Here is a 16,711-nt window from a genome sequence, read left to right on the forward strand (position 1 = left end):
GACAATATAGGAATTTACAAGTGATGATTAGTGAAATAAAGACATCTCTAAACCTGGAGATGTGAACAGTAAAATTGAGGGGCTGTCAAAGATTTAGAGACTAGTTCGAGCTAGGTTCAAAGGTCTCAACTCTAAATCTAGAGATATAAAGAACAGTTAGAGTTGTTGTTAAGAAAAGAAAAATATATTAAATAGACTATTAAGATATTGTCTAAAACTAAGTAATTATTTAGAAAAAACTCTCTTACAAGGTCCTTTAATTAATTTTCTCAAAATATTTTGCTCAGTGCTCATAGAATCTACCTTCAATGCACTAGAGAATCTACAAGCATCGAATCCACAGGGCATGCATTAGAGTGTTTACGATAGGACTGCAACTTAGGCGGGCTAACCCGAATTCAACTTGATCGATGGACGAGCATGGGTTGAGTTGAGCTTGTGCTAGGATATCTCAATCCGAACTCAGTTAGAGTTTAGCTCGGACAACACAACTCAACTCGAACCCAATGCTATATATTAACATATAAATATATTTATTTATTTAAAAAAAATTATCTTTTTTTAAAATATATTTATAAAATTAAAGAATTTTTTTGTCTTTTTATTTAAATCTATTGCTATACATGTTTACATATAATAATACAGATTTTTTAAGATGAAAAGCCCAACCTACCTAAAGTTACCTAACTCAGACTAATTGGAGCTTAACCCGATTTTAGAATCTCAACCACAAGTTGCTTGGTGGAGCGATTGAGCTCATGTTAATGACTTCAAGTCCAATAGTCGGTTTGAGGGTTCTCAATTTGGATTGAGTTTCCAACCCCTCGCAAGTTGCAACCCTAGTTTATGAGCAATGAAATTCACATGTCACGCGTTAGAGAATCTTGAATAGTTAGACAAAAAATTTCTATCAATAAAAAAAAAATCTTTCGTTGAGGCTCTCCGTCAGCATGATTGTAAAGATTTAACAAAATGTCAAATTACTTAGAGATCAGTTCTAATCTTTTACGGATTAATACATCATTTTCTAGTGATACATTTTTCTTGGGAATCCCTAGTATCGGATGGGTCATTTTCTTCTTACAATATCCTTTTAAGTAATTTTTTCAAATTTTTAGGTCACTGCTCATAAAATCCACGTGGCGCGCATTAGAGTTTGGATAATGCTGAAAGCAGGTATGATTCTGACACGCATCCACGTCAGAAATATTTATATTTTAATGTTACTTCAACACGTGTTTATCAGCGCATTGAAATCCACGTGTCACGCATTAGAGAGTCTTGAGTACTGAGACGAAAATATTTCGTGAACGTGACCGTTATGATTTGACAAAAGGTCAAATTTCCTCGAGATCAATCTGATCTTTTATGGATTAATACATTATTTCCTAGGGATACAAACTATTGGAAATCTCTAGGATTCCACCCGTCATTATTATGCCACCTAGAAACTTGGAAACAACACCTTACAATAACGACATTTTGATGGGAACATGAACTGTATCCATAGCTATCAGTAAAATTGTTGATCCCTAGGAAATCTTTTTATTTATTCTTTTCATCTCAGTCGTTCATCCAACATCAGTGTCAAACCTCGTTGGACCCTAGATCGCCAAATGCGGCTGCGGAATCAACAACAAGAACACATTTTATTTTTATCCAACCGAGATACAAATAAGGGTTAAAAATACAGCTTTTTTTTCATCTCTCTCAGCGTAAGAAGAACCAGAGATTTCTTCGATTAGGTAAAATTCAGAAACTTAATTCGATGTTTGATTTTAAAATTAGGATAATCTTTACGATGATGATGGTGAATTTGATCTTTAATTTCTAATTATAGATGAATATTTTGTTTTTTTCGTCTCATTCTCATCATTTGGTCCCCAATTATTTGGTGAAGTTTTGCCCGATCTATGTAGGTTTATATTTTTTCGATCAAATTTATCATTCTTAAATCACTTATTTGGATAATTTTGATCTTCCCTGGCATGTAATTCTCGTGTTTTTTCCTTTCTTATTTATTGATGTTGTTTGATGCTGTTGATAATGTAATTATTAGTGAAAAAATTCCCCAATTTTTCTTGAAAAATTCGCTGTTAATTCGCGCTTCTTTCAATTGGTGATTTAATCCCGACTTATTCACAAAGCTTTGAAAAATATATTTTAATAAGAAATTTTGTAATTGTGTTTAATGTTGTGTTAAGTGGCAATATATTTTTAATTTTTTCCCATTTTTTTCTCCCCTACCGAATTTTCCCCAATCCCAACTTTCTCACTATGCATTATGGTACTACGCTTCAAGATAGATCCTCTCAAAGAAGATAACCCTTAGAATTAATAATCTTGTTCACCATGTATGTGTCCATATTAAGAACGGATAACATCTCAAATTCAATAACTGATATTGGACATCTAATGGAGAAAAAATTATCCAAGAGAGAGGCTTTCTTGTTTATGGAAAAATTTGAAATTATTTGAAAAAAATAAAACATGGTAGTTGGGGTACATGTCATGGAGTGTCGCTCAAGAGCAAAGCTCTAATCTACTCCTAATTCACTGATACATGCACTTTACATGAATAGTCTGGTCGTGGAAATTGAAGGGGTCGTACCTCGAGAAATTTATTTCATTTATTCTTTTCATCCCTAACTTTTGTTTAAATAAGAGTAATAAGCTATTTGAGGCTAAATAACAGCAAGTGAACCATCTTTTTCCCTTCATTTGAATTGGGCCATTGCTTTGTTTTTTTAATTTATTGAATTTATCATATTATTAATTTTTTTTTCTTTTTAGTACCCATTTGAATTGACTTGCTTGCGAGGCTGAAGCTCAATGTGGTTCAGCCATTGGAAGGCCTTGTTCCATGTCTTCACATTATAAACATTCTGATGGAATGCTGAGGGCATTAAGGTATTTGGGTGCTGGAATAGCTCCATCATGGTTTTACTAAATCCATGATATCCCTTTATCTACCGTTTGGCATAGATGAGTAATAGAGGTCAATCACCTTGGAAATTGCATTATCTTGAAAAGGGTTGTTCTTTTTTGAGGATACACACGTTTTTCTAAAAGGTCATTTTCATTGAAAGGAGAAAGGTGTAGAAAAAAGGGAAAAGAAAGTCAAATGTCCCTCAACATTCAAAACCATTGACATTTAGGAACTTATATGGATCCCCTCCATCAACACATCGATATCGAGAGTTACTATTGTATGTTGCACTTTTTTTTCCTTTTATATTTTTGAAAATTTTGAGTTGTAATTCGGATGTGCTGGGAAAGTTTGATGGCAAATCAGACTCGGTGTATTTTGTTTTGATTTAGAATTGCTTTAATAAGAAGTCCATGTGTAATTCGAATGTGTTTTGATGCTTTGAACTCCAAATACTCATTTTTTTATAAGATTTAATTTTTTCTTTCTCAATGCAATGAGGATATGTTGTACAAGCTTTGATTGTTCTAAATTAGTTTTTTTTGTGATGAATTGTTTATGAGTGTAGGTATAGATTGGGGTTGTCTGATCGTGGCTTATAAATAGATCAATGAGTAACAATCGATCTGGTATTGGGAGACCTTCCCCAGGTACGCTGTTAGTACTTTGTGCAAATGGCAAATTGATTTAGCTTCAATAGTAATGATTTGTCTTTCCTCTCCGAATTATGCCCTGTTGAATAAAATATGATCACAATGTATGGTTAAAAGAAATTTTGGAACCACGAGATGTCATAGTGAGTCCCATATATGAAATGGCAATCTACTTGGCAAAAGGAGATCAACACCATGGAAGGTGTCTGCTACTGGAATTAGAGGACATCATCACCTATGGAATTTTGCAAGCAATGCTATCGTTACTCAAAATTGTTACATACAAACTTCCCCATGCTATTTCTAAAGCTATAATCTTTCCTTAGTCTAAGCTCCTAAAAGAATTTCAGGGTCTCTTCATTGAAGATGTTGAATTTAGGTGGGTGTTAGTGACTCTTAAGAAGCGCTAGAGAACCCATTATTTCTTTCTTTTTCTTGAACTTTTTTGACTGATTTTTATGTATTGCTCCTTTCTGTGTAGGTTTTCTTGATCTCGATTAGGAAAATAAAAACAGAAGGTTTTCTTGATCTCCTTTTGTGTTGTAGTGTTCTTTTAAAGGCTTAATAAAATTTGACGCTTGGAAAAGATGTTAATATGGATGGATCAAGTTTTAAAGTTATGCAAGTCACTTTGGGTGTAGATAAGTTAAATGTCCTGTTGGCAAAATATTTAGGAGTGTGAAGATGTGACGGACATAAACAAATATCTAGCATAACTGATTGGGTCCCATTCGTTAAATATTTTTTCATTGATATTTGTTGTTAGTTTTTTTCTCCCCAGTTTATTGTGTCAAGTTTTTCTTTTGCATAGACTAGAACTTGAAAGGGTGTTATAAAAAACAGAAGAAAAGTTAAGGGTTTTTTTTTTTGTTTGTAGTGAAAGGTGGTTTCCTTTGTTGTAATCACTTAATGAGGGACATATTAGATTCAATTCAGGATAGATCAAATTTCAAAACGGTGCTTGTTTTCAAATTTCAAATGAATTCGTAGTCTTATCTACAGATGATAAAATTATTGTTTTCTACTAATATATATTTTTTAATCTCTTCATAAGATTTTGTTTACTTAGATTAGAGCATAAAAGTTTGTTCCTCGTAATCAAATCATTCCTTTTTCTCTACAGGTAATATGAGGAGATTAAAAGAGTTACTACTTAAGAGTGATAATCGCATTTGTGCAGATTGTGGTGCTCCAGATCCTAAATGGGCGTAAGTTTTAGTATCTGTAACATCTAATTCCTGTTTCTGTGGGATTGTTTGGGAATTTTTTACAACAAATGGAATGTTCTAAATGCATTTTATGTAGCATTTTTGCAATAGTTATGCTTGGATTAACTGCTCAATTTTTTGGAGATGTCCTGTGGTGTATGTTATTGCAACTTATGTAGTATTGGTAGATGAAACTAGAGAAAGGAAATTACTATGGTGGGACACATTAAAAACTACGGATAGGTCCCCTATTTAATTCCTTAAGTCTTATGAAGTATATTAATAAATAACAATAAAGATCTGAATTGCTTACACTAATTGTTATACGGAACAAGGGTTCAGGGACGAAGTGACTCCATCGCCAACGATCCAAAGATGAAAATCATTGTAATATGTAGTTTTGGCTTTTGACTAAACCATGATGATGGTTGTTCCATTGCTGTGGCATCAAAGAGAAAAGTGACAAGGTGAGTGCAATTGTTACTCTGGAATCCCTCTTCATACGAAGTATCGAGTATTTACAACCATCGAGGGGGTGGGGCATTGCCATGTATGCCCTTGGCTGTTGTTATGGTCTATGTTGTTGTTGTTGTTAGGGATTTTTGTGCAATCTCTTGGCAAATCGCCTACTTTGCGGCCCATGGTGTAGGGTGGACACACTTTGACAATGGGCCAATTTGCCTCGAGACATAAGGAGGCAATTGTTTGAATCATCTTGAGGGCTTTTTGGGCAGTCTCTGGGCTCAATTCCTTTGGACCTTAGTGAGTAGAGGATGGAACAGGTACAAGAGTGGGGATGAGAGAGCACCCAATTAAAAAATGTGCTTCTCATGCTATATTTCCCACATAAAAATATTGTGGCTGAGGTACATTACAAGTTTCACCTTACTAATTTATTCCCACTAAGGAGAACTTCCCAACGTGAGCCATTTGATGGAAGGACCATAGAAGAAATGTAAGGATTAAATTGTTAAATTGTCTTGATTCTTGATATTACCAATGATCTCAACTAAAGACTAAATCAATGTTTTCAGACACTAAGGCGTGAGGCAAGGCATTGGAATCTCTAGTGCCTCGAAGCGTAAGCCTCATATGCATGAAATTTTCTAAATAAATAATTTATACTAACTAAATAGAAAAAAAGAATAACCAATAATTCCAAGTTTCAAACCTCATAATCAAATTCATGTTTTAATCCCTATAATTAAGAGTCAATAGTCAATATTGAATACTAATTAGGTAAAAAGTTGGGTTAAGGGCTTTGAAATGGATTTGGCCTTAAGCAATGGGTTTTGGGCTTGAGTTCATTTTCTTTTATTTTTCTCTTGTACTTCCACGTTAACTTTGCTATGATCGGCTAAAGTCTTCCTGTTTAGGGAATTGAGGAAGTCGTGAGTGAGTGCATGGTTAGATAGTATTTTAATCTCCGTTGTAAGATAATTCATTAGATTAATAGGTTTCGCTTCATTAATCCTTGTTGCTTAAGTTCTTTTAATGTAATTTTCCTTATTTCTCATCTCAAGTCGAGATCAATCATTCTTAGTTAAATCCCATTATGATTGATGCTTGAAGTGATAAAAAATTATTAAGAATTATAACATAACAAGGGGAGGGAAGTTCGGACTTAATTTTTACCTTCCATATTAAAATTGTTGAATCAATCTTAATCTGAGTAATAAAATGATGTAAGTTAAAATACTAATACTAACCTCGTACTCATCTCTTGGTGGATTTAATCCCCTAGACGTTTACTTACTTTATTTATTTGCTTCTTACTTTCTGTATTTACTTGCTTTCATTTACTTCATGTCTTTATTTTCTATATTTAAATTCCTAGTTTATAGTTTCCGAAAAAAAAATAAAAATCAGTTGAACTCAATTTTTTTTTTCAATGTTACATTTTTCGTTACAATTTGAACCCCACCTCCCTGTGGACGATCCGTACTTGCCAACGCAAATAGTTTTGAAATTATTTGTTCTCAAACATCAGTAAGCAAAAGATAAATCATTTTCTGCAACGAACAAATTGGCGCATCATTGAAAACACTTGTGTCTCAGTCATGCCTCAAATGAGGCGTACGCCTTTAATACGCCTCAGATGTTTGATTGCCTCAACACCCTTTTGGTGTGCGTCGAGGCTCATACCTCTGAAAACACTAGTCTAGATTAAGGGATTCTTGGTGCTGCAAACCATGAGACTGTTTGATTTGATAGGTTACTAGATACCAACAAAAAAAAACCTAGTGGCAGTATTTTGATCATAACCAATATGAGCAAGTTGTTAAAATCCTAGGTGACTGGGGCATTAATTATAAATATCACCAATATGAATGATCAGTTTAAGAGATGATCAAGGGATGACGAATTGTCAACTTAGCTAAGTGGTAAGATGTGTGGAATGTTGTTCCTATGTCATAGGTTCAAACCCCCTTGAACCCAACTTCATTTACTAACCACTAACCCTATACCTATAAAAACAATGATGATTTCAAAAATGCTAGTTTGAGTGATGCTCCTTGCCTAGAAAGCTAAGTGAAGCGTGTGGATGATTGCATGTCATAAGATGTACATATTTGTTGTATTCCTAATACAAAAACTTTAGATGTTGATTTCTGTAATGTCTTGTAGGATATTTTTTTGGCCCACTAACCCTATAAGAGGATCTTTTTGACTGACTTAACCATAAACAGCCTAATTGGTGAGTTAAAATATTTAGATTTGATAATTTTTCAAGGTTGATTTCCAATCTTAATTTGATCATTTTTGGAACTCACATCTAACATCCATGTATCATTAATCAAAAGAATTTTCATTTTTTTATCGGTCTAACAAGAGATGATTTGCAAATTATGAATTAGTGGACCCAATTGAGCATGTCGAGGATTGGAATCAAACTTTCAATGTCTAGGAAAATAGCAAAGTTGTGCCTCCAATCGCATAGTTTTTCTTATGTGAGGACTTTGTTATACAAGCTCGTTTTCACAAAGGGCATGTTGATGTGGAAATGCAGTGGACAAGTTTAGAGAGATCCAGTGAAAGTGGGATCTTCTAAACTCTAAAGCACAGATTATGGGTGAACTTGTTCTCGATCCATGAAACCGTGGTTTGAAAGCAGGTTCATCTACTTTACCTGATGGCTTATATTACTAAGCTCGAGACTCCTTTTGGGTGCACCACCCTTCATACCTGAGTAGGTTTTGTTGGTTACGTGGTCACCAACTCACGTTGACCAAGTATTGATGATTTACTGACTCCAATTGCATTTGCATAAAAACAGTAGTAACAACACAATCAACTTCCTTTATCCAAGACTATTGATAGCCAAGATTTTTGTTTAGGGATGTAGTCCAGAGGAATAGGGAAACCTTAGATGGGATCCTAGATCCCCACATAAAAGATTTTGGAAAACACTCGCTATGATCTCTCTCGATAGGCACTATGATTTCTTCACATTCCCTGTAGAAAGATTTACTGTAATGTGCCTTTTTTATCCCAAAATCCATGATCTCTTGTCCAAATTGGAAGAATTAGTTGGGGTATTGGATAGGTTTGTGAGAAGCTTAGATATGGTGCCAACCTCCCAATCATTCAGACCTCTTTTGAATCCAAAATCCTTTTACATTTCCTCACAATCCCAAAATCTAAAGTCATGAATACCAAACTCTTAGAGCAAACAAAGAAGGGCAGAAATCTTCCTCCAGACGAATATATTCTTAAAATCTATCTTATCCCACCTGAAACCTAATTCCCCTATTGAACTCTTGGTGAACTTTCAGGATTCCCTTCCACAATCCCCTTCCAAAGAACATCTTGGGATTTCCACTCTCCCACCCTTATCTACTACACTCGTACTTTTCTACAATCATTCTACTCCATAGAGCTTGTGATTCTTCCTGAACGTCAACAATCATTATCTTTAAGTGGTCTCAGTTCCTCTCCTTAATCCTACTTATCGCTTAACCTACCTAACCTCGAAGACACCAGTCCCAATTAACCAAATAATATATAAAATTATTTTCTTCTCCATGATTTTCGCCATGACCATGAAAAGCGGCAGAAATTAGATTGGCAGAGTTGAAAACGTGCTCTTGTTTATTGTTTCTTATGTTCTTTATATCATTTTTATTTTTCTCTTTTTGGCTTTTGCATTTTGTAACATATTCTTCCCAGTAAGAAGGTTGTTAGGATTATTTTTTGCTCCTTTCAATAGTTTATTGTTTGCTAGGTTCCTGTTTTATCTGCAGCTATTGAGTGCCAGTTTGCCTTTATAAGAAATGTATAAAAGATCCTTATACTATTACCTCTTCAGGTCAGCAAATATTGGAGTATTTATATGCTTAAAATGTTGCGGTGTCCACAGAGGTCTTGGTACACACATCTCAAAGGTAGATTCATCATTACTCTTTTCCATAACTAGTTCTTTTGAGGGAGCACTTTAATATTTAAGTCCTGTAGAATGTAGGATATTATAAATGGCACAGACACAAAACGTGGGTCACTTACAAGGGCTAGAACATGCCATTCGATTTATCCAAGAAGGGGTTTTTCTAACAAAATGAAATTTGGTCTAACCTTGTGAATACGACTGTCCAATTTAGTACTCCCATTTCGACAGTCAACAACTATGTAATAGTGTTCAGAAGAAAGAATTGGTTGAATGACTATTGGTAACATCCAATTGGGCTGGTTTTTTCCTTCCTAAGAGAGTCAAGTTGAACCAACTGAATGATGGGGACCCCTTATTGCTTGACACTCAAAGCTTAGATAAAAAAACATATAGAATTTCTTTGCTTTTGACTCTTCTTACATTGTCATTTTCGAAAGTATCGAGACTTATTTTAGGAAGTTAATCTACCATTGAGATGCACTCCATGACGTGTTTTGCTTGCTTAAATTTTCTTCTAGGACATTAAGCCAGATAATTCTCTGATTGAGCCTATCTTATTGGTGTTGTTCAGGTTTTGTCCGTGACATTAGATGATTGGTCTGATGATGAAATTGACTCCATGGTTGAGGTTGGTGGAAATTCTTCTGCCAATGCAATCTATGAAGCTTTTCTTCCTGAAGGATTTTCAAAGCCCAGACCAGAGTCGAGTCACGAGGAACGTACGAAGTTCATCAGGTGGGGCAGATGATGCTCTTTATAATCTTTTTTTTTTCTCTGACATTCAAGATAATTCGTTGAGGAAAGTATTCTGTGTTTCACGAAGATAAAAGTTTATGTACTGCATGTGGCACATTCTGTTGTGACCCTGACTGTTTGATTGGTAACCTTTTGGAGGGGTCATGATTTAAAACAAAATACTAGCAAGGCAATCCTTAATCATCTGATGCATCAGACTATTAACCTCTATACCATTGTTAGCCATTCAAGCTTTTGGCTTTGGTCCTTGGACTACTGTTGACTCATTCCGAATCCAAGGGTTGGCTGACCAACGTAACAGTGCATGTCATTGTAGACTTGTGTAACTTTTAAAAAGTAAATTTATTATTAAGATTATTGGAATGATTACTGATACCATTTCGTTCATGTATGCAACATAGGTCTAAGTATGAACTTCAAGAATTTTTGAAGCCAAGCTTGCGGATTACTTCTGGAAAGAGTTCTCTCCAATCTAGTTTTTCTAGAAAGATTCTAGATAGCTTTCGAAGTTCAGATTCATCTATGAAAACGGTAAATATTTGGTGTTCCACTATCTTTAGTCTTGTATTTATCTTCGCAAGGACTAGATTATCTGCATCTGTGCGTATAGCATACTTCCCAGGATGTGGGAAGGTGCCAGCTTGCTAAGTTGGTTAAAGTCTGAGTGTTGATACCATGACCTGAATTCAAAACCCACCTTCACCTAGTAATTATGACCTCTAATCTTACTTTCCTAGCAAAAAAAAAGGGTGATTTAGACGTGCCCCCCCCCTTCATTTTGCCAAATATTAGAGATACACCCCTATGTTTTGAAATTGATGACACGCATCCTTTGACCTTAGTCTTCTAAATAGACTAAGGGGAAAAGACTCGAAAGCTCTCATCTTCAACTTCTAGCCAAAAACTCAGATTCTTCTTCTTATAACTAGTCAACTTCAAGTTCTTCAACCTCCATGGTATATCTACTCAACTTAATTAATCTTCAATTTATCATTTTCTACCTAGAACTAACCCTGTACGTGAAACCCTCAATTTTTCTACTTAAAATTCCATCATTTTCAATTTTTCCAAAAATCTTATTTGTTTTTCCTTCCTAAAACGAATCATATATCTTCAAGTTTTTCAACCTCTAGAGTAACTTTAATCTATTCAACCTTATTTTAATCCATCATTTTCTACCTTGCCTTCCTTGTAGTTTGTCCTCATCAAAAAATTTATCTTGCCTCGAGATTTGAAGGTTGAAGATTTGAAGTAGATTAAATATTAAGTTAGTTAATGAAAGTTAAAATTTTTATCCAAAGATAACTGGTTTTTACAAGAAAAATCAGGATTTTTGACAAGAGGTTGAAGATGGGGTGTTCGAGTCTTTTCCCCTTAGTCCATGTAGAAGACTGAGGTCAAGGGATGCATGTCATCATTTTCAAAAAATAGGGGGGCGTGTCTAAATCACCCAAAAAAAAAAAAAACAATACATAGTGGGTACATGTCACACACTATTTCTTTGAGAAGTGTAAAGTCTTCCTTTGTGAACTTCACCAAAAGCAAAACAAAGTACTGATGTTGGAGGTCGAGAAAAGCTATCCTACCAGGAAATTCAATAAGAAAAAAACAATTCAGGACTACATCTATTCTAAATTTAAGATACTGGTGACGTGGTATTGACAATGTAAAGTTAGTATTGTTCACCTTCGCATTGTATCTATGTAATGTATAGTAGTTCAAGGTGATTTGGGTCAGAATGGAAGGACCTGAACATGCCTTTCCTAGGTATGTTTCATATTCACCATTTTTTTTCTGTACTGTCCAAAAGAAAGCTATAGGTTTGATCACATCACTTGTTTCATGTCTGTTTAGTCTGTGGTATGCAATTTTCCACATTTCTTGTGCAATTGTGACGAGTTTGAAATTTGTGGGGGATTTCACACACTTGATAACTATGGATCAAATGATAAAAATAGTTATTCGTCCTGGTTGGTAATGGCCTAGCTGATGATATATTTAGGAGAGATACATCAAATAAAGGGTTTCACTTGTATGTTTGTTCAATAAGACATGTCAGATATGGGGGACAACAGCTTCTTATTTTTCCTCGTAGTTAGATACAATTAGTGCTATCTAATTATTGATGAACATGTATCCTTTTCTAAGATACATAATTTGGTAGCATTAACTATATAATACAAGATGGCTACCTCTGTCTACTGATTGCTGCTTTAAAATTACTTAATCCTTGTCATTTTGACACTCATAGCAGGAAGGCATGGTGGAGTTTATTGGATTACTGAAGGTCAAAGTGTTAAAAGGAACAAATCTAGCTATTAGAGATATGCTGTCAAGTGATCCTTACGTTGTTCTGACTCTTGGGCAGCAGGTCAATTACTCTAAATTCTATTTATATTTCAGTTCTTATTGTTTTGGACTTTGGTTAGCCCTAAGGATTATCTATCAATAGGTGTGTGTATACATGGCATATTTGTGGAAAAAGGTTTGAATCCATCATTTGATGGATACCACTTGGGAGTTATTTTCACCAAAAATTGACCAAATCAGATGTTTGTAACTATCTGTTCCAAGGATTCTTTGCTGGACTGTCACCATGTTTATCTGACCGTTGAAAACAATGTAAACAGATTCATGGTTTAAAATATCGTATCAATTGAATGTTTCAGTTAATGAAAAAACCAATACGGTATTGGCTGATATATTCGAGACAAACCGATACATTCCCAAAACATTGAATGTTTCGGGGTCAATGTTTCATATCGGTCTTGGCATATCGATACATATCGACGGATACATTCTGATATTTTAAACCATGAACAGATGGATGGCATTGTTACCCGATTTGGTTGAATGCTGGGTCCATCATTGCTGTATGTGCACTGCATGTGCCATGTCATTTGTAGACCATCCTTATGACCTACCTGAATATATCTATATATTGTCTCAAACTGGAAAGCTGTAGTTTCTTCTCACTAAGACGTTATAGTTCTCTTGTTGATATTTTGCTCCCTTGGTGTTCTTGTTTCCTGTAGAAGGTCCAGACACTCGTAATACGTAGCAACTTGAATCCTATCTGGAATCAGGAGCTCATGCTTTCAGTTCCTCAGAACTACGGGGCCCTGAAACTGGTGAGCCAGCATAAGTATTGGATTTCCATTTGTTCTGATTGCACACGACTTCCTTTATCTGTATGCTGGTACACGTTGAATTTTGTTTATTTATGAAGACTTGCTCGCACCTTTTTTTTTATAGGTCAAGAGAATTTCATAAAAGAAAAAACTGCAACAAAAACAACAGAACACACGGTGCCCAAGATGGCCACCCAGCTACAACCTATACAGGACAACCCCCCACCCCCCAAAAAAATGCATAGCAAAACGAGAAAACCCCTACAAATCACAAAGAATATCACATCTAAGTATAAAATCTTCGAAAAAAGTTCCTTTGAATTCTTCAAAACCTCTACTCCTCAAGTCATTTGCATCAGAAGTAACTAAACCCTAGAAGAAGGAAATGACCAAAATATCCTAAATAGGGGTTTTTTTTTTTTTTTGTTTCGTTGGAGATGTGGAGTTCAAGGCGTTTTGGCACCTTGGCCACCACCTTCTGAAGCTTTTCGAATCACTTTTTAGTGCCTTTATTTTGCAATGCATTTTTGATTGCCTAGGCGAGGCGATAAGGCCTCACGACAGAATGCCTAGCGCCTAGGCGAATTCTTTTTTCTCCTTTGATAACGTTGATACCAAGACACTCCCTAATTAGGCTGAGTCAAGGCTGCATCAGGCTATACATACAAGTTAAAGCCATCCCAGACCCGAGTCAAACCAGATTCAGGTTGGTTTTCATAATTGGTCAATCCTCCAATATTGATAGGGTATAGATCCTTGATGGGTAACTATTGATTGAATTTTTTAGTTTGTTCAATTTTCAATATTCTTCTCTAAATGTTAAAGTTAATTTTAGTTTCTTAATTGAGGTTGGAATTGTTTATTCAGGAAGCATAGTTTCATTGAATATGCGAATCCAATTTTTATTAATGTATTCAGTGGATTGAAGAGTTCAAGAAGCTGTTTTACTTTCTTTAATGTGTAAATTTATGTTGATTGAATTGTTTATTCAGGGAGCATGGTTTCATTTGAATACGTGAATCCAATTTTTATTAACACATTCAGTGGATTGAAGAGTTCAAGAAGCTGTTTTACTTTCTTTAATGTGTGAATTTATGTTGATTGTGTAATCATAGAGCTTTCTTGCTTCTTCCATCCTTCTCTTTCGGTTCTAGTATCACTCATCTCGTGTGTTTCTATACTTAAAAACTTTCTTTCAGTTTTGTTCGAATTGTATTGTAGAATTTCTCTTGCATTCTATTGGAGTCAAATTACATAATTTTCACTGTTTAAAGTCTCCTTCCATCTCTCTTTTTCTTCATCAATTGCTATTAAAAGGCCTCAAACAAGGTCAATTATGAGTTATGTAAGCTAATCAACATTTGGGTTTGATTTTTCCATATTCTTTAGTTGAAATCAAAAGTTTGAAAAAGAATCTCAAGTTTTATTTTGGATTGCTTTCGTTCACCGATACCTAGTTTAGATCTTTGTATTTCAACTTGGTTTTTTTATAACTAGAGAGAATGTATTTGATCACTGTACTTGTTAGAAAAGAAAAAAATAATAATGATCTCTTAGTTGGTGCTCTGCAGCAAGTATTTGATCACGACACCTTCTCGGCTGACGACATAATGGGGGAAGCGGAAATTGATATCCAGCCGTTGATCACAGCTGCGATGGCATTTGGAGATGCGGGCATGTTTGGAAACATGCAGATTGGAAAATGGTTGAAATCCCATGACAATGCTCTCATTTGCGACAGCATCATCAACATTGTCGAGGGGAAGGTTAAACAAGAGGTATCGCTCAAGCTTCAGAAAGTCGAATCTGGTGAACTAGAGCTAGAAGTAGAGTGGATCCCTTTGGAACAATGATGTGGTTGTGGAAGTAGAATCTCTTTTTCACTACTAAATTTTCAATAAAACTGTATTATGATACAGTTATTCATTAAGAATTCAATGTATGTATATTTCTTGTTTTATTTTTTTTTTTAAATATTTTTGTGCTAGTTTGTAAAATTATGGACTTTTCTGTTGATGAACGTTGTAATGTCTTTGTATCAGTTGTTGAACATACATGGCTTAGTGCCCCAACCTTCTTATTAACACGTCGGCTCTAAAATCATGATTCAGCATTTTCAAAGTAGTTTCTTACCCCCACCCCACTAAATCACACACCCACACTCAAAACTGCAGATTTCCACCTCTAATAAGGTGGCAGCTTCTACACGCTTCACATCATGTTTTTAAATCTCGTCCAATATGTCTCGATATCGTCCATGGATAGACAAGTCAAATGTATCAACGAGATTTAAAATCATGGTTCATCTGTATCATTGTTGAACGAGATGACTCAAAATGTATCAGAAAACTTGTCTGAGAGATTCAGTCTTGTTCATTGACCAGATGTCAAATCGAGTTTTAAAACCATCTTTCACTTAGGTTTTGTTTGATAGCTGCTATTGGCACTCCAATGATTACTTGCTACACTCTAATTTCTTAAATCATAATCACCCCTCAATTAAAGATTAAAACACTCTTTAAACATTATTAAGGTTTGGCTCAAATTATGATCTCAACGTTACAACAAAAAAAATATTATATCATTCATTCAAACAATTTCAGTAGTTTACAATTATGATTAGGCTCATATAAAGTCTTAAACCAAAAAAATAGAGAACTAACCAACAAAAAAAAAAATACCCTCTAATGGCATCCTAACTTTACTTATTCCCAATCATTCACTTATTTTCTTAGGTAAATTACTGTTTATATATAACAACATTCAGGGTTTGGTACACCATTCATTTCTTTATTTTTTATTGAGGTGTAATGAGTAAAAGTTGTGGTGCCAATAGCATATCTAAAAAAAAAGGTATTTCTCCTATGTATTGCTGAATATGAGAGATACGCACTATGTTTTGAAAATGATGACATGCATCCCTTGACCTCAGTCTTTTAAATAGACTACGGGGAAAAGACACAAATGCTCTCATCTTTAATCCCTAGTCAAGAATTCAGATTTTTCTTCTTCAAATCTTCAATATTTAAATCTCAAGACAAGATATAATTTTTGAGGAAGTACAAAATGATGAATCTTGGATAGAAAAATCTAAGATGTTTTACAAAAGAAGGCAAGATAGAAAATGACAGTTTAAAATAAGGTTGGATAGATTAAAATTATCTTGGAGGTTAAAGAGTTTGAAAATGATTGATTTTGGAGAAAAAAAATTTGAGTTTTTGGTTATAGATTAAAGTTGAGGGCTTTTGAGTCTTTTCCCCTTAATCCATTTCAAGGAATGCATGCCATTAGTTTCAATACATATGAGGTATCTCTAATATTCAGCAAAACATAGGGGTATATCTAAAGGGAAATTTCGTCTACATGCCACTAATCTCTAAGGACCCTCTAGAAGTCTCCAAAAATTTTAATAACTTAGAAATAAAAATTTTTAAGGGTACCTTAGTTTTCTTCTTCTCCTCCTCCTCCTCCAATGTTTTGATTCACGAGTGTTAGTGTTTCCTTATTTTCTCAACAGTAGCATGGTTAAGTTCTATATCCCTATTTTATTCTTTATGGTCATCTTTGTTGATTGGGTCAATATTGGACATCTAACATACTTGAATCCATGTCAAAAGTGACTATCTGATCTGCTTTTATCTATATTA

The 16,711-nt window shown here is 34.6% G+C and overlaps 1 protein-coding gene across 3 annotated transcripts; it reads left to right on the top strand.

Moving 5' to 3' along the window:
- Positions 1-1,597: 1,597 nt before the first annotated feature.
- LOC147390705 (ADP-ribosylation factor GTPase-activating protein AGD12-like) lies at positions 1,598-15,148 on the top strand. 3 transcript variants are annotated; one of them, XM_086458410.1, is made up of 9 exons: positions 1,598-1,745; positions 3,498-3,579; positions 4,706-4,790; positions 9,100-9,175; positions 9,749-9,912; positions 10,335-10,464; positions 12,185-12,304; positions 12,969-13,064; positions 14,636-15,148. In XM_086458410.1, the coding sequence occupies exons 2-9, from the start codon at positions 3,540-3,542 to the stop codon at positions 14,915-14,917; spliced, it is 993 nt and encodes a 330-aa protein (XP_086314536.1). In that variant the 5' UTR covers positions 1,598-1,745; positions 3,498-3,539; the 3' UTR covers positions 14,918-15,148. The 3 variants fall into 3 exon arrangements, with proteins under 3 accessions (XP_086314536.1, XP_086314539.1, XP_086314537.1); XM_086458413.1 differs by having other exon boundaries at positions 1,599-1,745; positions 12,188-12,304; XM_086458411.1 differs by lacking the exon at positions 1,598-1,745 and adding an exon at positions 2,821-2,910.
- Positions 15,149-16,711: the final 1,563 nt, after the last annotated feature.

This window comes from Akebia trifoliata, chromosome 11, assembly GCF_017979445.1.
Source record: "Akebia trifoliata isolate Shusen 1 chromosome 11, ASM1797944v1, whole genome shotgun sequence".
Taxonomy (NCBI): domain Eukaryota; kingdom Viridiplantae; phylum Streptophyta; class Magnoliopsida; order Ranunculales; family Lardizabalaceae; genus Akebia; species Akebia trifoliata.